Source organism: Eubalaena glacialis, chromosome 1, assembly GCF_028564815.1.
Source record: "Eubalaena glacialis isolate mEubGla1 chromosome 1, mEubGla1.1.hap2.+ XY, whole genome shotgun sequence".
NCBI lineage: Eukaryota > Metazoa > Chordata > Mammalia > Artiodactyla > Balaenidae > Eubalaena > Eubalaena glacialis.
This window is the reverse complement of record NC_083716.1, coordinates 232,630,660-232,654,174: the sequence shown is the minus strand read 5'-3', so window position 1 is coordinate 232,654,174 and position 23,515 is coordinate 232,630,660. Positions and strand designations below refer to the sequence as shown.

Here is a 23,515-nt window from a genome sequence, read left to right as displayed (position 1 = left end):
TTCCAGGTTTGAGAAGCTGTGCAGTGCCCAACAGGCACACACACTCCATTAGTAAGTCACTGTGATGATAAATGAAATAAAAATATTTTTTTCTTTCAATCTATGTGGCTTTTCTTTTTCCAAAATAATACGACAGCTACTAAGTTAGGACATAAATACTTAATAAGTTGTTTGGACCTAACTACTTAATAAATAGAATTGTTAGTTATTTGTTTTGACCTAGTTGCACCATGAAAAAAAATTGCTGAGACACAAAGATTACTGTAAACAAAGAGCATTCAGGGATCTCTGATAAAGCCCTTAGTTTAAAATTATGCCTTTCAGAGGGTTAGAAACACCCATGCAGGGACTTCCCTGGTTTCCCAGTGGTTTTCTGTGCTCCCAACGTCAGGGGCCTGGGTCCAGTCCCTGGTCAGGGAACTAGATCCCGCATGCGGCAGTGAAGATCACGCATGCCGCAACTAAGACCCAGCACATCCAAATGAATTAAATAAATAAATAAAATGAACTAGATCCCGCATGCGGCAATGAAGATCACGCATGCCGCAACTAAGACCCAGCACATCCAAATGAATTAAATAAATAAATAAAATGAACTAGATCCCGCATGCGGCAATGAAGATCACGCATGCCGCAACTAAGACCCAGCACATCCAAATGAATTAAATAAATAAATAAAATTTTTTAAAAAAAAGAAACGCACACGCACATCACGTGCAGCAGCAGCATCAAATGCACATTGACCACCCAGCTCTGAACTCTGAGACAGCCTTTGCTTCCATGGAATGCTTTTTTTTTTTTTTTTTTAATTTTATTTATTTATTTTGGCTGCTCTGTGTGGCATGCGGGATCTTAGTTCCCAACTAGGGATTGAACCCAGGGCCCCTGCATTGGGAACGCAGAGTCTTAACCACTGGACCATCAGGGAAGTCCCCCATGGAATGCTTTTTTTTTTTTTAATTTATTTATTTTATTTATTTTTGGCTGTGTCGGGTCTTCGTTGCTGCACGCGGGCTCTCTCTAGTTGCCGCGAGCAGAGGCTACTCTTCGTTGCGATGTGCGTGCTTCTCATTGTGGTGGTTTCTCTTGTTGCGGAGCTCGGACTCTAGGCGCACAGGCTTCAGTTGTTGTGGTGCACGGGCTTAGTTGCTCCGCGGCATGTGGGATCTTCCCGGACCAGGGATCAAACCCGTGTCTCCTGCATTGGCAGGCAGATTCTTAACCACTGCGCCACCAGGGAAGTCCCCCACCATGGAATGCTTTTAAATTCTTGCACTTATTGAAGGAAATGTATTCAAAGTAAAAAAAAAAAAGGCATTTACTCAAATTTCTTAAAATGACTTCATAAGTGACTTGGTTTATTCAAATCATCCCCCAAATAACTCCTCTCAATTACAAGAGGATAAGCAAGATTATTGTCACTTGAATGTTACATATATGTTATAATTATTACTTTTGTGTTGGGCTAAAGTGTGTATTTTGAGCTATACAGTACGCTCTCTGAATGGTGCACAGGACACCCCTGTATAATCAAGTCGTACATGATTGGTCTACCTATTTACAGAACTGGAGTGGTCTACCTATTTACAGAACTGGAATTTCATTTCACTGTTTTGTGTTATTACAGAAGCTGATAATAGTCATTGGTTTTCTTTCATGGTACATTGTTGGTCATACGTATCAGTTACTTGGGGCCCAACCCTTGCCCAGAATTGTAATCCACATTATCTCTTCTGGCAGATTGTCTACTGATTATTACTCTTTTAATTGGCTTGTATTCAGCAACGATCTGTAATGCATCTGGTAGAGTTAGGCTAAGGTTTTTCTTGGAGGGTTCACATTTACTTAAAAGTAGACGTTTTATGATATTGAAATGGTTTTATGACCATAGTGATCCTCAAGCGTTTCCAGGCTCAAATGATATCATTATGGCACAGAATTCTGGGAGCTCAGTTGTGGATTTGGTGGCGTTTTGAAGGAGTCACACAATCATTTGCAGAGGAAAACCTTGCCTCTGTCTACAAACACCTCCTCCGCCTCCCGGGGAGTCAAGTAGCCACTGGGAGTGCCCACTGAAAAATGTCATTGCATAACAAGAGACTACCATTCAAAAGTCAAGGGACTTCCCTGGTGGTGCAGTGGTTAAGAATCCTCCTGCCAATGCAGGGGACATGGATTCGATCCCTGGTCCAGGAAGATCCCACATGCCGCAGAGCAACTAAGCCCATGCGCCACAACTACTGAGTCTGCGCTCTAGAGCCCGCGAGCCACGACTACTAAAGCCCACGTGCCACAACTACTGAAGCCCGCTCGCTCTAAGGCCCGTGCTCTGCAACAAGAGACGCCATCGCAATGAGAAGCCTGCGCACCACAACGAAGAGTAGCCCCTACTCGCCGCAACTAGAGAAAGCCCGCGCGCAGCGAGGAAGACACAACACAGACCAAAAAAAAGTCAAGTCACTGTTGGTGATTTTGGCAGGCACCCCGAGCAGAGCAGGAAAATAATAGAAAGCCCACCCACCTAATACTGGGACACGTTTGGTGCCAAGATCAGTTAATATTCTTTCTTTAAAATGGATTCAGACCACACTGTCTCCAAGGAAAGGAATGAGCTTCTCCTGGGGAGAGATGCTCACTGCGAGGCTGACTAGTAGAGCAGCTCACCAGGGACAATGTTGACAGAGGGGTCAGAATTGTAGAAGCCACTGTCACTTCCCCCTGCGACTGGAACCCACCCTTCCTCAGCCCCTTCAAGGCTAGGTGACTGCCCAGCATCGCTATCCAGCAGGTCACGGCCCCGGGCTCCAGTGGAAACCACAAGAGTCAGACTTGGGACATTGGAGGGAGAGTGGCAAAAAGGACCCAGAGAATAACTATGTGAGAAGGGGTAGAAGTTTTCCTAGGATACAGAATGGCATTGAAGCTGAAATTCTATGTCAGAAAAGTACGTACATATTTTGTGAACCTTGATATATAGGGTCAAATGCTTTCTAGAAAGGTTTGTACCAGTTTCCACCCTTTGCTGTCCCTCAACCTACTGATACCAGTCACCTCCTGGGCTGTGTTGACAAAGGGCACTGCCATGAGCACAGGGCCTCCAACCACCTGACCACCTGCAGCCAAGGGAGCCTGCGTGAGGCTCATGCAGGCCTCTAAGAGCCAGGCTGTGGAACCGCTTCCCAAGAATCCTTTCCCAAAGTCTGCTTAGTTCAGCAAATATTCCCTGAGCCCTGGTGATGGTCCTTGTTGTGCAAGATCAGCTTTTTCTGGACATGACTGTCCTTCAATATGTTAATAGGCTTTCTGTGAAAAAAGTCCAGGTCAAAAAAACTTGGGATGAGCTGCATGCTAAACCTTATTCTTGGCGACTCCTTGGTATATTAAAAACCCAGTGAGTTCCGTGGAAAGAAGACACTTTTAACACTGTTTAGCCCAGCACTTCTCCAAACAGGGGATCTCACCTCTCAGGCACAACTTGGGGCAGAGAGACAGTTGGGAGGCACCAGGCTGCATAAAGATGACGGGTCTCACCTCTTATCCAGGAGCCTCCCAGAGCAATTGAGTTAGTTCAATGAGACTGTTTGGCTATGAGGCACAGCTGGGAACACTGGAAGTTCAATGAGTCCCTGGGAGATCAGAGGACCAGAGAGTACTGGGGTTAGAGATGAGGGAAGGGGGCGCTCCAGGCTGGTGATGCAAGAGGGGCAGCTCAGATGACCCTGGGCCCTCCCTTCCCCCTGGCTGGGAATGAGTGGGGCAGTACTCTGCAGTCCTGCTGAGAGATGGGCAGTGAGCATCACAGCCTCTTCTGAGGCTGATTCACCTCCCTCTGTTCCCTCTCAACCTGGAAACCACACCAGAGAAGCCATCCCCCACACATATGTGCTCCTCCCTCTTCAAGCTGTCTTTGTTCATGGAGGCCTGGTTGGCCTTGGAGACTGGAACCTGGAGCCCTGTATTCTCCTGTTTCCTAGTATGACTCAGAGACCACAGAAAACCCACCCTGAACCAGCCCAAGCTAGGAAGAAATTTACTGACTTGTATAATTAAAAAGTCCAGAGATTGTTCTAGCTTCAGGCATTGCTGGACTCGGGCTCAAGTGATGTCATCAGAACTTAGGGCTCCTCTTCCTCTTGGCTCAATTCTGCTCCTATCTGTGTGGGCTGCAGCCTCAGCTTCTCACTCAGCTGCCTAAGTTCAAGGCTCAGGCCCGAGTTTGTTCCCTTCCCAGCAACTCAATCAAAAATCTCAGGGCTCACTCTGATTGGATCAACTTGGGTCGTGTGCCAGCTCTGATCCAATCAGTAGGCATGGGGGGTGGGAAGGCTTCAGGTACTGATTGGCCAGGAGTGAGTCACATCCTGCCTGTGGGGCTTGATTAAGATTGGGGGAGAGGAAATTCTCCAGGAGGCAAACTGGACAGTTTCAGGAAATTATTGCCAAGAGAAGGGTGAAGGCTGCTGGTGGCAAAAACAACAGATGTCCCCAGTACCTTCTGGAATTCTCACCAGCATCTGCTTCCTGCAAGGGATCTGCTCCCTGCCAAGAACCTCACAGCTGGGCCCCAGCATGGGTGCCTGTGAAATGAGCTTGTCTCAAATGACCACCTGGCACTTCTTGTTGCCATGGGCAGCAGGCTTGATGGAGAGCTCATGAGGGCATACACCCTTCCAAGCTGGGTTCTTGGCTATGCCCAGGACTTCATGGAATCCACACCAGCCACTGGCTGCTAGGCCTTCTCCATAAATAATGCACATATCATTCACCCAGTATATAAGGTCAATGTCCCAGGCAGCCTTAGAATGCTTCAGCTGCATTTCCTAATTTGAGCTTTCATCACCTCTCTGAGCTCAGACCAGACCCAGGCTGAGGTCTCTGGAGAGGAGGTACCTGAGGACAGCCCTGCCCTTGCCTTCAAAGGCTTGAGGTTGGGAGGGACAAGCAGCCACACTGCAGAACTGGACTACCCCAAGTAAAGCTGTTACCAGGGTTTTCATCCTCCTGAAGCAGCTTCCGCCAGGAGGGAACCACAGGAACCACAGCCCTGAGGCAGGCAGGCAGGGCTGGCCTGCGTCCAGGACACAGGAAGCCACAGAGGAGGCTGGACATCAGGGCCCTGGTAGGACTGGATCTAGGAGGGCTTTGGGCCCCTGGGCCAGCAGTGGAGCTGTGGAGAGGCGACACCAGATGCTGACACTCAGGTCTGGGGCAGACTGGCAGGCAGCTCAGAGTTCCAGGGAGTGCAGCTGGGAAGCCCCGACCCCCACCCCCAATTCCAAGCAGCTGAAGGCCCTAAGGCTGCACTCAGGGCAGCAGCCACTGTGAGGAGTCCTACCATAGGGCCCAGAGACAGCCAAGAGCTGGGCCTGCCCAAGGAGGGTGCTCTGCACACCAAGCCTTTGAACAGAACTAAACAAGAGGGAGCCCAGGGGTCCAGAACCCAGGGAAGGTCCATGGCTCCACAGGAGCCAACCCTGGCCTCAGCTCTGGCTCTGTCTGGGGAGGCCTGGGGTCTCCCCTCCAGGAAAAGAAGGACCAGACCCCTGAGATGGGCCATCAGCTGCCCAGACGGAAGGCTTGGGAAATGAGCACTGACTTTCATGTCTGACTGAGGTGCCAGCAACAGAGAGGGAGGAAGATCTTGTTGTTGGGGGCTGGGAGTTGCTGTGGCTGCGTTTCCTAGGTCCAGGGGCCACTGAAGGTCTCTTTCCTGGACTGAGCAGAACGCAGGGAAGCCGCATGCAGTTCCCTATGCCCACCAGAGGGCGCCCTTTCCTCACAAATCTTCCAACTTGGGCTCCTTGGGCGCCCTGTCTTTGCCCTTGGAGGGGACGTTAGGAGTAGGATCAAGGTGACCCTGGACCCTGAGGGTCCCAGGTAGTGATAAATGGTGTACTAAGCTCCGGACTAGAGAAAAGTGGGTTCTGCTGAAGGCAACAAGGGCTGTTCCAGACCAAACCTTTGGAGGTATGAGGCAGTGCAGATGGGAAAGGGGGTGCCGGGAGCTCAGCGCAGACATGAGACCCTCAGAAAGGCAGCTCTGGGCCATGGCACATGCCTCATGCTATTATTCCCTTCCTGCAGAGGAGGAGATAGAGGCCCAACAGAGTTCAGTTACTTGCTCCATACGAACATGGCTGCATGTCTGTGTCTAGACGGGGCTAACTAAGCTTCTGTCCTCCTTTCTGGGGGGTTTGGGGGTTATAGTTCCAAACTGGGTTACACCTGATCCCAGCTCCATATGTCGTCTGTTATGTGGTCTTCCTAGACCCCTTCCCCTGCCTTGGAGACCGCCTCTAGGCCCCCTCTAGGGCCTTGGGAACATCCGCAGGACGAGCCGCCCTGGGCAGCAGGACAAAGAACATCTGGTCTTGCCTTGAGGGGCCAGCAGCCCAGCCTGGCAGGGCACGTGGGATGGGCACACAGGGTCAGAGGGTCCCTGGTACCAAAACCTTGGTCTGGCCTTGACTCAGCAGTTAGGGGACAGCTCAGGGGGACACGGGCAGCCTGGGGCCTCCACACTGCATCCTCACTCCACACTCCACAGGCTCCAGCTCCTGTGAAGGGCGAGGCCCTCCCAGAACACGGGTGCCTGGCAGAAACCACAAGTGTCGGAGAGACGAGGTGTGGAATGCCATCCCACCACCAGGAGGTGTCCTGCTCTGTCTTTCCTGCTCCTCTCCGGATCTCTGGAGCCTAGAACAGTGCCTGGCACAGACAGATCATTTGGTAAATAAGCGAGTGGAAGGATGAATGAACAAATGAATGGAATGGACAGAATACTTACCATGTGCAGGAAAACTTGGTGAGTAAGAAGTGGCCCCCGGGGCTTCCCTGGTGGCGCAGTGGTTGAGAGTCTGCCTGCTAATGCAGGGGACTGCGGGTTCAAGCCCTGGTCTGGGAAGATCCCACATGCCGCGGAGCAGCTGGGCCCGTGAGCCACAACTACTGAGCCTGCGCGTCTGGAGCCTGTGCTCCGCAACAGGAGAGGCCGCAACAGTGAGAGGCCCGCGCACCGCAATGAAGAGTGGCCCCCGCTTGCCGCAACTAGAGGAAGCCCTCGCACAGAAAAAAAAAAAAAAAAAACGAAGACCCAACACAGCCAAAATAAATAAATTTTAAAAATAATAATAAAAAAAAAAAAAAAAGAAGTGGCCCCTGACCTCAGTGGGGGACAGCCAAAAAACACACAAACAGGTAAATATACAAGGTCACATTGCTTGTATGAGAATTGCTGTGCGGCCAAGGAGAGAACTGGGGACTAGGGAAGGCCTCTCTGGGGAAATAACGTTAGTACTGAGGCCTAACACGGAACAAGTAGTGAGAAGTCTGGGAGCAGGCATTCCTGGGGCGGAAAAAGCAAGTGCAAAGGCCCTGAGGGAGGACCAAGCTTGCCACGGGCACAAGGAGGCTGATGTGGCTGGTGAGTAAGGGAGGCCAGGCACCAGGCAGAGGGAGAGGTGGCCCTGGTGTCAGAGCTGTCACTTACTGGGAGGGACTGTGCCCAGTTTGGTGGGCTCCCTGGTGTGACTAGGCTTGTCTCTTCTGGCTATGCCCTCGCCCTGGCCCACTGTGTTCACACCTCAGCCTTGGTTACTCTGGCCTGCCCAGGCCTCTCTCCCGCCCTCCAGACCTGTGCACACAACAGCCTCAAACACAGTGAGGCCACCACGTGGCGCCAGACCTTCAGTTCCTGCCCCTTTCAGGTGTGCCAGAGGACTCAGGCCTGAGCCTGGGATCCTTGGTGGGAACTGCGTCCAACATCCAATTAATTCATCCCTGAATCTAGACGCTTTACCCCACGTGATGACCCGGTTCTCTCCCTCCCAGCACCTTCCCTTAATCCAGTCCCCTCCCCAACACTACCTCCGCAGATGTCACTTTAGTGCTTCCCAGGGAGTTTTCCTATTTAAAACCTCCATGCTTCCCCAAATCCTACCTCCGTACCTGGCTCAGATTGCCTGTCCCTGCCTCTCCCTTTTGCCCATGCACCCTCTGTGGCCTCCTGAATCAGGGCTGCCCACGCACTGCTCCTCCCCCACAAAAAACACCCCCCCTCGCATCTTTTTTTCATCCTCCTGACCCTTCCAGTCTCAGCTTCAATGCCACCTCCCCCGGGAAGCCCTCCCTGCTTTGTCAGTTCCTCTTGTCCTTGTGCTCAGAGCACCCGTATCAATGGCCCATCTTAAGGAGTTGTAAATGGATACCTGGTTATTAACATTTGCTCCCCGCCGTTCACACCCCCCCCCCCACCAACTTGTCTTGAAGACAGATGACTCCTTAATGCAAGTGGTGGGGGCCTGAGAGGGAGGGAGGGAGGGAGAAGGGTGTAGATGAAATACCCCACAATGTCTCCTCCCATCAGGAGGCGCTGGGGTCCCAAGGGCTCTCCCCTGAGATAAAGCAGTGTGCCCGCACCCCAGCCAGCTCAAAGGCTACGCAAGGAACACCACGTGGCCAGTGTCAGAGGGCAGGGGTGAGGAGGGAGAGTGTGCAGCTTCTGGGGCCCTACCCCGTCCTCTGCCCACAGTCAGCCCGGCCTGCAGGACAGACTCGGGTACTCCAGGCTGAGGAAAGTGCATTCAGGAGGGACAAGAGGCAGCCAGGGTCATCCAGCCGGCAGAGGTGGATCCTACAGCCTCTCCACCTTAAAATCAAAGCAAATTCCAGGCTCCACCAACCCTGGGGTTTCAACCCTCCCTGACCCATAGAGAAGGCATACCACACACCATGGGTGCTTGCAGGGGGCTTCAGCCCATGAAGCTCATCTGTGGACCCCAGAAGTTTCTTAGAGTGCTCTGGTCACCTCTCTCCCTGAGGGCCTGAGTTTGAGGTCACACTTCCTCCAGTTTGCTCTCCTGACTCACTGCTCACCTGTCTGAAAATCAAAACAGCTCACCTACCACCCCTGTGTTTAAGGGGTAGGGTGCTGCCCCCGCCCCCCGCCCCCCCGCCCCCCCGCCCCCCCGCCCCCCCGCCTCCCCCAGATACCAAGGTATTTGTTTCTCCTGGAGGCCAGAGTTTGGAAAATGAGGGCAAGGCTGCATTATTGCCCTGGAACGCATGTCCTAAGGGACCAGAAGGTACCACACGTCACCACCAGGGGGAGCCATTCTGTGGCCCGGAAAATCCAGTGAGGCCTTTGAGGTGAAGGGCACAGCTACCAGGTGCCCACACTGGGAGGTGACATCTCTGGGATCTTTGGCCCTGGGCTCACACACACACCCCACCCCACCCCCTAGTTCCACAGAGGGCAGCCCCCCTTGTAGCCCGTTCCCCCAGAGTGCCTGGAGATGTATACACCTCCTGCCAGGGCAACCGGGTTAACGTGGCAGCACCCAATGACAGGGTCCTGAGAAGAGGCTCCCAGTACAACTCAGTAGGAAGGGACCAACCTGGCAAGTGGCTCCCTTTCCAGCCCATAGCCCCAGTGCTCCCACCACGTCCCAGCAGGCAACTGGAGCTCAGTCTTAGACTAGCAGGGCCACCCACCAGACCCTGCTGCCCAAGGGGCACATCTCCCACCCGACTGGTGTCCTCAAATCCACTGTCCCCAAGAAGGACAGCTGGGCCAAAGTTCAAGATCCTCCCCTCTTCTCCTTGCCCCCGAAACTAAAAGAAGAAAAACAGAAACCAAAAGAAACCAAAATAGAAAAACCAGGCTTGAGACAGCTTTGTTAGAACAACTCAGCAAAATAAAATTCCGGTTTATTGTTGGACAACATTGTTTCACACATACATCAAACAGGCCAAAAAAAATAAACAGCAACTTCATAGACAAAAAAAGGAAAAAAAAGAAACCTTTTATCTTTGGCCTTTTTAACCATCTCATACAAACCAACTACTTATAGTACAGCTAAGTACATACACAAAAAAAGTTACTGGAATGCTCGGAATAAGATTGTTTTTTTGTTGTTGTTTTTGCTTTTTTTACAAGGTTTTTTTTCTCCTTTGAGATTATAATGAACATGGTCACACCACAAGTAAAGTCAGAAGTAGGACAGAGAACGCTCCGAAGGCTGGTTTGGTCATCCGAGATCATTAAAAATGGCTGACCCCCTAACAATATGTACAAAAATATAAAATGTAAATAAAAAATACAAACAAATTTTCCTTTTTAAAGTACTTTAAGAAAAAAAGCAGGGCCTTGGAAGTTTTGGTTCTTTTTTCCTCCCCTGTTGCAAATTCGCGTTGTGGTTTTGGTTGGGTGGTGGAGAGCGCGTGTCATCTGCGGTGGCGCTGCCCGCAGTGGGCGGGCGGGCAGGCGGGACTCTCTACTCGAAGGTGACCACGTTTAGATTCTGAGACGGGAAGTGGAGGGTGAATAGGTCACGGCGGCCTTTTAAGTTTAACTTTTCCTTTTTTGCTGTCTAGTCATCCTCATCGGTCTTCTGCTTCTTGGTGTCAACATCGTCATCCTGGGAAGGGAAAGATGGTCAAGGTCCCTTTTCAACCCACCGGACCCACCCACCAACTGCCTCAGCTCCTGCTGGCACAGCCAAGACAGGCACAAGCAGCCCCAGAGGCCTCTGGGAGGCTGGGCCCATGTTCCTTCCTGTTCCTGCTCAAGATGAGAAGGGAACCACTCGGGACCACCCACCACGCCAACTACAACTACTGAAGTCCCATCAGCCCCTCCAGTTTTAGTGCCTCAGATCCCAACCCTCTCCCCCCATCAAGCCAGACCAGACCCACCTCGTCATCTTCAGCTGCCCGTTTGCCGGTAGCAGCCTCAGCCTCCTCATCTTCATCTCCATCCTCTTCCTCACCTAGAAAGAATAAAGCCCAGGTAAAGCACTCTGCCTTCCTTAGCCAACCAGGGAGGGTCTTGGTACTCTCCCACACAGTGGCAGCCAGAAACGGGGAGGGGGACAGGAAAACTGCAGCTCCTTGGGCAATCTCCCAGTATCAGTCTTGGCAGGATGGAGTGCCCCTGATCTCTCTGCTGCCTGACAAACTGGGCAGTCAGGGTACCCACACTGCCCATCGCAGACATCTTGTCTCCAGAGAAAAGAAGGTGCAAGCAAAAGCCAGAGAAGCCAGACCAACTGATCAGTGTGTGGACAGCACTCTCCAGTGGGAGTGTGACCATGGTGTTTGGGGCACAGCTCCAAGCCACTAACCTAAAGCAAAGAAAAAGATGCCGGCTCTGCAGGTGCAAGCCCAGTCGTAGGTGGTCCATTCGATCTGCCACCCCCGAGGAGCCCCCAATCCCTCCCCATCTGCTAGAGAAGACAGAAAAAGGTACCCCCCAAAAAAGAGACAAAGCTACTCACCATCACCTTCCTCCTCCTCCTCCTCTTCCTCCCCACCTTCCTCCTCTTCTTCATCTACCTCATTGTCGGCCTCCTGCTCCCCATTTTCCTCGTTCTCCTCGACAGAAAACAGACCAGCTTACAGATGAGGACAGAACATCACTCTGCCCCATCCCTTCTTCCAGACCCTGCCCAATGCTTCTACAGACCAGACCACCTAAGAGATGCCCCCTGAAGCTCCACCAAGAGATCCTGACACATAACTGTCCAAGGCCTCAGCCGCCGCCCCCCCCCCCCCGGATTAAGCCCAAAGTCTAAGTAAGAAATCTTAGCCAGGAGCTGCTACGGGGTCATGTCCAAGGTGGACACTCACAGCATTTCCGTTAGCAGGTGCCTCTCTCCCATTCTCCGCCTCCTCCACAACTTCCTTCTTCTCTTTTAAGTCCTTCAAAACGGAAAAGGAAGCCAGTCAGTCTTTTGAGCAACCCAGGGCTGCCAAAGGAGCCCAGGCCTTCAAGTACGAGGGATGCAGTGCTGATCTGGATGTCCAAAGCTAAAAGCTGAATGTTACAGGTAGACGGAGCACAGGATACTGAGTGTCTATGGTCAGGATTTCGTCCTACTTCTCAACTCTTAAAAGCAAACACACTTTAAAAAAAGGGCCCACGACGGCTGTTCCCCCTGCGGCTTTACTCCTGCTTCTTAGGAAAGGAGCCATGTGGCACCACAGCCTGAAACCTGTCTGGCCGGGCGGACGAGCCTGGGAACACTTCACTCACACACTCGTCACGTACTTGTTTCCAACCAGAGAGAGCTCCGCCTCTCACAAATCCTTCTTGGAAGACACCAGGCATGTGCCGTAAATAAATAAGGCAATGGGGGGAGGGCCCTGACACTGCGGGAGGACTCCCGCGGGTGGACTAGCCTGGGAAGGGAATGGGAGGGAACTAACCGGCAAAACCGGGGAAGCCGCCTCACCAGCCAGAGGCCCCGCAGCCGAGCTCGAGCTCCAAGCCCGCGGTAGCGCAGGACCTGGCAAGCGCACGTTTTTGTTTTTTTTTTTTTTTATCTGAAGGAACCGGAATCCCACCAATCCCTCCATACCCAACAGCTATCCCAGGAGGTGGCAGACCGATGCCTGGAAATGGGCGCGGGCTCAGGGGACGCTCTCCTGGGCCCGAGCGAGGTCTTTTGGCACTCAGGCGCGCCGCCTGCAGCGCCCTATTTCCGCCCCTGCCTCTCTCGCTCCTCCGCGGGTCAGCTCTGTGTCCGTCGGACCGCGCCTCGCAAGGCGGCCACGGCCCGGATTCCAAAGGGGAGCGCCGCCGCGGACACTCCGAAGCCCCGTAACTTTTTCAGTGCGGCAGACTCCGCCGCCATCACAAACGCGTCGAACGGCGCGGGAGCGGAGGGCGCTCAGCCGCCGTCCTGCGAACAGCCCCCGGGCACCTGCCGGCCCCGTCCTCCAGCTTCTCCCCGTCCAGCCCACAGCGGACCCCGGCGCCGCCCGCTCCCGCCCCCTGGTGGCCGGAGCCCCGGGGAGCTGTGGGGGCGGGGAGGTCGCGGCGCGCAGGCGCGCACCCCCGCCCGGCGGGCTTTGCGCGCGGGCCTCTGCACGCACCGCGCGCGCGGAGCACGTGGCCCGGAGCACCCGAGTGCGCCCCTGACCCCGGAGACCCGGCGCCCGCGGGCGGCCCTGGCACCGCCGAGCGCGCGTCAGTTGCTCTCCTGTCTTTCCCGGCCTCTGGACGCCCCCGCCGCCTCCCCGCGCAGGCCTAGATGCGCGGTATCTAAGTCTCTGCATTTGGCGGGCAAAGTCCCGCGGGAGGCTGCCCCGAAGTCCGCGAGGCCTTTTCAGTCCCACAGCCCAAAGCCGTCGGAGACGCACTCCACAAGGCTCTTTATTGCTCTTAACGGGAAATCACCTTGGAGAAAAGCGAAAGCCCGCGTTGGGTAGGGCTGACCCTCTCCTCCAAACTAGTTCCCCGGCTGGGCCCAGAGAGGACCGAGGGAGCCCCTGCGGAGATCCGGGTCCCAATCTCCGCTCCTTCGGGGGAGTCGCTCCTGGGAAAGAACCAGAGGTGACGCCAGGGGCACAGAGGTTAAGGAGACGCCAAGGTGACTCGCGCTCGTCCCTGCAGGGGCACGACAGAGGCGGGAACAAGGGCCGAAGGATAAAAAAGTGGTCCCTCCTGAAAGTATCGTGCTCCCGCCGAGGGCGGAGACACTCCCCGGGGCAGGCAGCGGGACCGATGCGGCGCGCAGGAGCGGAGCTGCGCCAAACGCGCAGGACCTCAAAACCGAGGGCAGTAAATCCGCAGCACCGGGCCCCAACAGCCTCTGGTGCCCGGTTCGACCCCGCAACAAGCCAGCCGCGGCCGCAGCTTTTGTTCGCCCGCGTAGCCTCCGGAGCAGCCGCAAATACGGTGCCCCCGGGCAGCCGCGGGGGGCGCCCATCATCGCCCCGGCGCGCCGCTCCTTCACTTTCCGTTTCCTCCTCTCCAGCGCGTGGGCTCGCCTCCTCCTCAGTCAAGCCCCGTATTGCTGGAGAATTATTGAAGCTGGGCGGCTGCTCCCGGCACACTGCCCCCAAACCCGGACGCCCATCCCCACCTCCCAGAGGGCACCCAGGGCGGAGGAGACCTTCACACCTCCGCGGAGACAACCAACGTAACGGCCCGCCGGCCCGCCGCCCCACTCCGCTTTATCAGAGCTTAGTCCAGATAAGCCTCCTCGGACCCACTACAAGGCGCGAAACGCGGCGCTCCGGCGCCGAACAAAGAGCAGCGCCGCCGGCGGGCGCTCGCCGCGGAGCCGCCACTTCCCGCAGCCGGTCTGCGCCCGCACACGCGCCCCCCCCAGCACTTCCGATTCCAAACGCGCTGGAGTTTCAAAGTTATTTCCGTGCGCCCCGCGGGCCGACGACCCCCAGCCCGGCCCCTGTCCTCCCGCCGCCACTCAGACGAGTCACAAACAAGTTTCGAGAGCCGTGGAGCAGCCTCGCCTCGAGCCTCTCAGCCTCCGCGCCAGCCCCTCCGGGTCCCTGAGGGCCCCCGGCCCACTCCCCGACGGGCATCACGTTTGCCCACGGTGCTTCCCGCCCCCTCCCCCGCAAGCACAAAGAGTGGGCTGCCTGGGGGCCTAGGCTGGGGGCGGGCGGGCTCCCAGCAGAAGGGAGCAACAGCGGGCTCGGGGTACCCAGGTGCCGCGCGCCAAACACCGCTCCGGTGGTGGCGGCGCGCGAACCCCAAAGGGGCGGGCGGCGTCTAACCTCACCTTGGTGGTGATTTCGGAGCTGGTGTCCACGGCCGCGTCTGACATGATGGGGCACGCCGGTGATCCGATGCACGGATTAAAAAGAAAGCGGGAGTTCGACGACTCTGGCGATAAAGCTGCCGGAGTCCGCGGCGGCGGAGGAGGCGCGCGGCGGAGGTGGCTGCGGCGTGCGGTGAGCCGGATACGGGAACAATGCAAAGATGGCTTTTCAGAGCAGCCAGTGGAGAACTCACGCGGCGCCAGAACCTTTAATATAGATTAGTGGGCGGCGCTCGGCCTCCCTTGCCCGAATGCTATTGGCTTAGAGCAGGGAGCGGGCGCTCACTCATTGGCTCGATTCCGAACAATGGGCAAGCGTGCTTAAAGCGGCAGTGCCTTCGTGCGTCCCGCGCTGCGCAGTCGCCGGCCGTACTGTCATTCAAGGCCTGAGTTTGCTGGGTCTCCTCGGCACCAACGCCGTGGGGGAGGGGCGCGCGCTCGCGCTCGGGGCGCGCGCTCCCGCCGCTGTTTTGCTTGGGGCTGCTGACGCAGAAAGCCAAAGCGCGGCAAAGCTGCGCGCCCAGCCCCCGGTCCTCACCCCTCCCCGCGCTTGCTCGGAAGAAGGGGGGGGAGGAAAGAGGAGGCGGTTGCAGGCCCACACGACGGCTGCCAGCGAGGGGGAGGGGAAGGCCGGGTGCTGGGTTGTGCTCGCCCCGGGCGGTGCCCTGCACATTGCCCGTATGCCCACCCCCAGCGCCTTGGCACATCCCACCATGCGCTGTCCCAGCGCAAGTCGGCGGAAGCCCCACGACGAGCGATGAGGGCGTGAGGCTAAGACCCGCGTACTTGGGGCGCCCCGTCTTCTACCACGTCCACCCCCTCTGCCCAGCTCCCGGTGCCCGGAGTCTGGGGAGGTGACCCCGTCGCCACTCCCAGCCCCGGCGTCTGCCGCCTAAGCCAGCCGACGAGTGGGTTCCGTGCCAAGCACGCACACTCGGGGATTCGTGCATCGAGGGGACTCGAGGGCCTGTGTAGGCTCTGCCCTCGAACAGGACAGCCCGCGGGCGTCGCACCACACAACGGTCCCCGCACTTTAGGTTTCTGGTTTGCGCCTGCCCCGAGCGTTCACTGCCGTCGTGACAGCTACTGGGATCCTTCCAGGGCCCGGCCTTCGAGTCTATCGCTCTCCCACCCCACTTAAGACTCTGCCAAGGGCACATGAACTTATTCTTTGCGGGGTTATTCGAGGGGTAATAATCGTCCCTTAGGCCAGTTGATCTAGTCCGTGGGGGCTCCATGAAGTTTGGGGCGCCATTTAGGGAACACGCGGAGCCCGAAGAAGGGAACCATTGAGAAGCCACACTCAAGATGGCGTTGGACTCGGCAAGCCTGGCGTGACGTGGCGACCCAACCCACTCAGACGATCTGAAAACCGTCGGCGACACTCTCCTTATCACCATCGCACTTGGCTGTCGAACTAAGAAACCAACTGTGTGGGAGAAAAGATTAGAATAAGTGGAAAGACGTTCCAGGAAACTACCTGTGCCACACACAAGATGGCGACAGATAGGGTTCATCCCCGTGTTGCCAGAAGGGGGCGCCCGACACGGAAGGCGGGACTCGGGAGAAGCGAGTGCACACTGGCTGAGAGTGGCGGGCGAACACAAAGTTGACGCTTTGCGTCCTGCCATTGGCAGGTTCCGCTGTCTGTCTCTTAGGGCCGCCGATTTGGGAATGGAGAAAACCCGGAGTCTGGTATTATGGAGGAGGGACGGATGCCAAGTCCTGCAGTGCTTGAAGTCGCGGGCGAGAGGAGAGGCTGAGTGGGTCGCCCTTCTTGGTTTTCTTAGGTCAGGGGCCAAGTGGCCCCATTCCCACCGCGAGACCCCCTTATCTGAGCTCACCCCGCACCCTCCCGGCTGCTTCCCCAGGCCCCGGACTCGGCTGCCCAGCCGCGAGCAGGCGCGTAGGGCCGGGGCGCCACCCGGATCTGGGCCCCCTCCCACTCCGCCTGTCCCTCGCGCCTCAGGCCCGCATCCCCTTTACATCTGCCAGTCTGGCCGCTGGCCTGTGGGGGTTTTCCCGAGCGAACTGTCCTTTAGGGAGAGAGAAGCCCGGGCTCCCTGTCCTTTGGCGGGGAGAAACGTGGGGCAGGTGCTGGACAGGGCAGGGGCACCGCGCCACCTCCCGCTGCCTGGCGGTCGCCATCCCGTCCCGGTTACGCAGCGGCGGAGGGGGCGCCCTCCGGGTCCCCGCCCTGCCCCAGGGCGCCCCAATGGCTGGAGGTGGGATTTTCCCCAGGGCGGGCGCGCGCCAATCCAAGGGACTCGCAATGGTGAGGACCACGAGTCCCAACCTTTTGTTCGGTCCGCTCCCGCCCGCCGTCAGTTGACTTCATTGCGACGCGGACCTGAGGCCGCCCTTCGCCCCAGAGGAGGAAGGTTCTCCTTGGCCGCTGCAACCGCGACCCTTCCGTTGTGTCACGTTATCCGAGAGGTGGAGGGATTGTGCGGTATCATAAATGGGGTAGAAGAGCGCCTTTTACCTGCGGCGCAACCATTAAACTCTGGTTACCCTGGAGGGGATTGTTTGGTCCACAAAACCCGGATGCATTGAGAGCTTGTTCTGTGCCGCATTTAAGCGATTGAGTCTTCTTCCCTGTCTGAATAGTGGCACTGGGCAGTCTTCTCTATGTCCATGGCTGAAAACTAGACATGACTGTTCTGGATTCTGGCCATTATGGGGGGCCAGGGGTAGGGGTGGATCCAACTGGATGAATGTGAATTTACCTCGAAAAACTGCTTTGCCTGGCCCTGTGCCTATGCAGCTGACTTTGCTAGAACTGGGTAAGGAAGGCTTATGTCCACCTGGTTCTGGAACCAGCATTTACCTTCACTGAGCACTCACTGACTGCCTGGTGTGTACATGGCAGTGAGCCTTTGGCTCATGCTTCAAGCGTTTTCATTTATTCTCCACACCTTCCAAAGTAGGTAGGACAATTATAGGGTTGAATTATATGAAATTGATGTTTTTTATAGGTCAAAACCAGTTGAAAATCGGCAAATTTATAGGTTCAGCCTCTAATATGATATCACTCTCCTTTTAACAAGTCAAGAAAGCCAACCAGGGGGGGACTTCCCTGGCGGTCCAGTGATTAGGACTCTGCACTTGCACTGCAGGGGGCACGGGTTCGATCCCTGGTCGGGGAACTAAGATGCCTCATGCCAGGCAACTGGCCAAAAAAAAAAAAAAAAAAAAAAGCAGACCAAGGGATTATAGCAAGGGACCTGGAGTAACCAAGTGAATCAGTGACTAAGTTGAGGCTAAAAGCCTAGAATGAAGGAATCTGTGTTGTTAGATGAGCGATGGATCAGAAGTGGCCTTGGAGGACTTCCCTGGTGGCGCAGTGGTTAAGAATCCACCTGCCCAGGGGACACAGGTTCGATCCCTGGTCCGGGAAGATCCCACATGCCGCGGAGCAAGTAAGCCTGGGCGCCACAACTACTGAGCCTGCGCTCTAGAGCCCACAAGCCGTAACTACTGAGTCCGTGTGCCACAACTACTGAAGCCCGCGCGCCTCGAGCGTGCTCCGCAACAAGAGAAGCCACCGCGATGAGAAGCCTACGCACCGCAACGAAGAGTAGCCCCCCGCTCGCAGCTAGAGAAAGCCCGTGCATGGCAACGACGACCCAACGCGGCCAAAAAAAAAAGTGGACTTGGACCTCCATCTTGCCATAGAAGTGTGGTATTTGACAGCTCATAAGTGAAGGAGTTATTTAGGCTAATCAAGAGCCTCATTCCTCCAGTGACAGGCAACCCCTCCCCTCCTTTGCTGTTTCTGAACAGGGTGTTCTTCCCGTCCCCTATCACTTTCACTTACTGGATGCACCTCTGCCCTTTGCTGCTTCTGTGGCCTTTCAAACTCCCCCCCCACCCCAAAGACAAACTGGTATGCCCTGGTAGCCCACATTTCCTGTCCCTGGTCTGTTTACAGCCTGAGGTGCACTGGGCTTAGGTTAGAGCTGCTCTAAGCCAGGGGACCCAAATGGCCTCCAGGCAAGTTTTGTTTTTAGGGAATTTGCATGAGGGGCACCTCTGGATTGGTTGCCTACACACTCTCAGTTGGACAACAGGCCTCTCTCTGCAGGCCTGAGGCACACATTTATTTCCCTTGTCTGACCCTGTAGGCACATAAGTTTGCAATTCTTGCTCCTAAGCCATTTCCAACATATTCCTAATTGTTCATCTCACAATTTTGATTCCCAAGAGACCAGAAAGAATATAAATGCTGTTAAAGCTGCCTGGGTTCAAATCCTAGCCCTGCCACATGCTAGCTGTGTGAATTTGGGAGAGTTACCTCCTCACCTCTAAAAAATGGAGATGACAAAAATAGTACCTACCTTCCACAGTTATGGTGGGAACTGAACAAGTTAATATTCAGAAAGTGCTTAAAATAGGGTCTGGCACATCCAGGAAAACTGTCAGTGTTCTCAGGATTCCATTTTCCAGCTGCCATCTGTACCTAAGTGGGCTGGTTTCACAGTTTTTGCAGGACTCTGGACAAAGGAACAATGTCTTCAGAAAATTCTTCCCATACTCAGTGGGAAATGAGGGCACCAGCCTAGCTGAGTTTCTGGAAGCCTATGATTCGGTGCCCAACATGTTGGCAGCCCCTCTGGCCTCAGAGGAATGACAGAGTCTGAGAGGCACCCTGAATGGAACAGACCTCGAAAAAATCCCGCCTTTAGAAACCCAGGAGTTTCAGGCTGTGGTTTCCTTGCCCAGGCATCAGGGCCTGGGAGCTTCCAGGGGCCTTTCAAGTCTCCTGCCCTGCTGAGCCCAGATGGGATTGTGTAAGAGCACTCCCCACATGCCTGCTCTCTTGTGCAGCACGCCTGGGCCTGCCTGTTCTCCTGGGGAGCCGTGCCAGAAGGCCCTGGTACCCACACAGGTCTGGCCACCCAAAGTCTCCTTCCCGGCAGGGAGAGGATGGAACATCTCTTGAAGTTCAGGGCCTGCTCCCAAACTGATGGCAAACTGGAGTCCTGGTTGGAGACGAGCTGAGGAGGCAGGGGGAGGTGTGCGTGCTCTGTACAATGCCACTGCCGCCCCCTGAGCACACTCGTGCCATGGTGTCTCCAGGAATCTTCTGCTGGCCTGTGCCATTTCCCAGTCTCTCTTCCCTGCATCCATCGAGTATGTGTGGGCCTATCTGCATAGCTCGAGTGGGTGTTTTGCTTAAGCTCTGGGTACCGTGTGTGAGTGCGTGGGCCCAGCATCATGGTGGCAGGTGAAGGTGCCAGCTGGGGGAGCACGTGTGTGGGCACATGCCCTGTAGCCCTGCCTGGGAGTACCTGTGAGAGCAGTGCGCCTGAAGAAAGGTTAAACACGTGTGAGGAGGCAACACTCAATGTGACCATGAGGAGGCATTTGACGAGGCATCTCCACACCTGTCCCTTCCTGCCACCCAGCCCTGCATGGAAACCCAGCAAGACAGGAGCCAAGAGCAGGCCCCAGCTGAGGGTCTAGGTGCTCTAGGCCAGGCCAGAAATCCCAGTCCAGTTAAGCTTGAAGTTGGGAGAGGCAGGCTCTTTGACACCTTGAACTTTCCTCTTTCCTCTTCTCTGTTAAACTCAAATGGGGGGCTTCCCTGGTGGCGCAGTGGTTAAGAATCCACCTGCCAATGCAGGGGACACGGGTTCGAGCCCTGGTCCGGGAAGATCCCACATGCCACAGAGCAACTAAGCCCATGCGCCACAACTACTGACCCTGCGCTCTAGAGCCTGTGAGTCACAACTACCGAGCCCACGTGCCACAACTACTGAAGCCTGCGTGCCTCGAGCCCGTGCTGCACAACAAGAGAAGCCACTGCAATGAGAAGCCCGTGCAGCGCAATGAAGAGTAGCCCCTGCTTGCTGCAACTAGAGAAAGCCTGCGTGCAGCAGCAAAGACCCAATGCAGCCGAAAATAAAAAATAAAAATTAAAAAAAACAAAACTCAAATGGGTCTTTTCCACCTTTCCTTCACCCCTGGAGGAGGAGCCCCCCCCAGTCTTGTTTGAGGGGAGAAGGTATGAGGGATGGAGGACCCACCGCCAGCCTGGAGTTGCTCACTGTCTCACACCAAAGGGGGGTACAGACAGGGTGACCAACTGTCTGGGAGGTAGAACTCTCAGTGCTACAACCAGGAAACTCCTGGATGTACCACCGGACACGCTGATTACCCTGGTCGGGTCCTTATTCACACACTGGTAAGTATGGCATTTCTCAAGAAACCTATGATGCACCGTCAGGAAGAAGGGTCCTGTAGCCCTCAATCCCAAAACAGCTTCCCGCTTGGATTCTGCTTCTCTGCCGTGGAGAAACCAGGGTGGCGCTGGGAGCGTTGGGCTGAGGGGCTTAGGGAGGATCACAGAGCAAGCTGGTGACGCCGGGACCAGGACTTGCCGCGCCCTCCCAGGAGAGCTTGCAGACGCTACGTGCAGTGATGGTCGCGAGCATAGGAATCTGTTGGTTCCCAGATCCAGGTGGGAGCAAGGGTCTCTAGAACTGGGGGAGGAGATTTCAGTCTCCTTTAAAAAAATGTTCTCTCCTCCAAGAGGTTTTCTGAGAATTTCACAGGGGACAAAAAGTGAGGCTCTCACTTGGACAATTCTATAGGAAAATCTCAAAACAGGACGAACCATTACCCCAGAACTCAAACCTCCCCAGGGAAGGGAAAGAAAGTTGGCAGCACCCTTTCTAGGGAAGTGCCAGCTCCACGTGCATTTAAAGCCTGAGAGGAAAGCCAGAGCTCACGCACCTGAACTGAGAGCTCCCCAGGCCTCCTCAGCTGCAGTGTGCTCTCAACACGCTGCATCATGGCCAGGCCTGGAATTGTACCGTTTACTGGCTCTTAGCAGCTTTCTCCAGGGCAGGCCACTCTCTCTCGCCGCTTAGGTGCTTGAAGAGTGTTGCCTCAGAAGCATAGGCCACACATCTCCACATCCACCCGGCTGCTGGCAAGGCCTCAGTTCTCCTACCCGCTAAGCGGAGGGAAGACTATGGCGCAGGTCCCAGGGAGAGAACAGCACGGCTGTTGGTCCCCACTCCGTCCTGGGTTGTCCACAGGGCCACAGTGCTCCGAGGTGCAAGTCCTTGGCCAACACGCGGTTTTGAGACCCCCTGAAGTATTTATCACGTTGGTAGTAATCAGTCTCCTCTTGGGCCATATGTGGTAGGTTGGAGGCTTCCTCAATTAAGATTTTCAGGATGATAAAATGTATTCCAGAATGTTCTTCAGAAGCCACCACTACTATTAAACAAGGGGCATTCCATGATGGAAGTAAAATGTGTTCTGAATACCTGTAGAAACAGATAAAAGGGAAATTAGAAATTAATGATTAATGTTAATAAGTGAGCCTGCGTGAAATGAAACAGCTCTCAAAGCAGGGCAGGACAAGCGTTAAGAAACATCCTTAGCTGAGAACCCCAGCTTCTGATTACTTTAAAGCTTTCAGCTTCGTGGAAAGCTGTCACCTGGCAGTGGTGGGGATTCTCTATGATTCCTCTCCTCAGTCCTACCTCTCTTCCTCACGGGGCCACCAGTAGGAGTGGGGCGCACCGGGGTCTGGAGGATCCCTTCCTAGGCTTGATGGACACTGGTTCTAAGCAAGTCCCTTTACCATCCCCACCTTGTTCGCATCACCTGGGCTGAAATGAGAGGGGATTTCTGGGCATATTGTGGAAGCATTCCCCTCCCTGCAGGCTGGGGGTGACAGGGGCAGGTCTGGTTGTGTCCTCGCTCGGCATGGCCCTGTGCCTTATACATCTGGCTATACTTCAAGAAATGACCATTCAGTTGCTCTGAATCAAATGGAACTGGGCCCGACGTTCCACTGAGCCAGCCCCGATCCTGGGCGTTAATGCCTGCCCTGTGCCAGAGGAGAAGAGAAAAACTGAACACGCTTCAAACAGTTATGGCAAGCGCCCCTGCAGATGGAGAGGATGGGAAAGAGCCTCGTTTTATAGATGGAGACCCTGGGACCCAGAATAGGAGCCCGATTTGCCACCAGAGTGGCCCCTGGCCAGGACTAGAGCCCCCTTGGCCCTGGCTGCCAGGGCTCCATGCCACCCACCCTCCTTCTCGATGAATGACGGGCCCTGGCTGACACCAGCTCTAAAAACCCAAAGGCCAGGGCAGACCAGAGGGGTCAGGGGTGCTTCCTTGAGCAAGTAGGGCTTGGCAAGAGCCTGAAGTCGGTGTAAAAGGTGAGGGAGAGAGCAGGGGCGAGACAGTCTGGGCAGCTCCAACATGGTAACAAGCCAGACAGGCACGCGAACAAGAACGTGGGGCAGGAGGGTCAGAGGGAAGAGGGTACTTCTGAAATCTGCCTTGCTCCAAACAAGCAGAGACATTCCAAATGTGCCGTTCCACCGTAGGGCATGGCTACTGGGCTAGAACCCTGAAGACCTGCCGCACCAGGGACTGAGCAAGTGACACAGCTGCAACCCAGGCACATTGAGGTGTAAGCGGTAGAGAGGCCATGTGAGAAAGGCAGCTCCTGTTTACTGAACAAAGTCTGGGTCAGACATTGTTCTGAATTCTAGACCCACGGTAACTCATTCAATCCTATCTGGCTTGTTATCCCCACCTCACAAAAGAGGAAGCTGAGGCACAAAGTGGGTAGGTGTTGCCCAAAGTACATGGCAGAGCTGGGCTTTAAAACCAGGTGCATATATGGGAAAATAATTTTTAAAAGAGTGGATATATGTATATGTATAACTGATTCACCTTGCTGTACAGCAGAAACTAAGACAACATTGTAAATCAACTAGACTCCAATAAAAATTTTAAAAATAAAGAATACAAGTGTCCCCTCTCTCTCTCTCTCTCTCTCCATATATATATATGTGTATATATATATATATATATACATATATATGTATATTTATAAACAGGTGCAGCCCCAGCTTTCAAAGGGAAAAGTCACTGGTCACAGGTAATCCTACCCCCATCAGCCTGTG

At 55.0% G+C, this 23,515-nt stretch overlaps 1 protein-coding gene across 2 annotated transcripts; it reads right to left on the bottom strand.

The window, feature by feature from the left end:
- Positions 1–9,693: 9,693 nt before the first annotated feature.
- PTMA (prothymosin alpha) lies at positions 9,694–14,766 on the bottom strand. Of its 2 annotated transcripts, none has more exons than XM_061188451.1 (5): positions 14,532–14,766; positions 11,629–11,700; positions 11,277–11,373; positions 10,696–10,769; positions 9,694–10,418 (listed from the first exon to the last, which is right to left on the bottom strand). In XM_061188451.1, exons 1-5 carry the CDS (start codon positions 14,574–14,576, stop codon positions 10,371–10,373), a joined length of 336 nt encoding a protein of 111 aa, XP_061044434.1. In that variant the 5' UTR covers positions 14,577–14,766; the 3' UTR covers positions 9,694–10,370. The 2 variants fall into 2 exon arrangements, with proteins under 2 accessions (XP_061044434.1, XP_061044441.1); XM_061188458.1 differs by having other exon boundaries at positions 11,277–11,370.
- Positions 14,767–23,515: the final 8,749 nt, after the last annotated feature.

Bases quoted from the DNA above. Each gene is read 5' to 3' on its own strand.
- PTMA (XM_061188451.1), bottom strand. From the start codon at position 14,576: ATGTCAGACGCGGCCGTGGACACCAGCTCCGAAATCACCACCAAG. The intron at 11,701-14,531 runs GTGAGGTTAGAC...TCCGTTTTGAAG, and splicing joins GCTCCGAAATCACCACCAAG to GACTTAAAAGAGAAGAAGGA. The intron at 11,374-11,628 runs GTGAGTGTCCAC...TTTTCTGTCGAG, and splicing joins CACCTGCTAACGGAAATGCT to GAGAACGAGGAAAATGGGGA.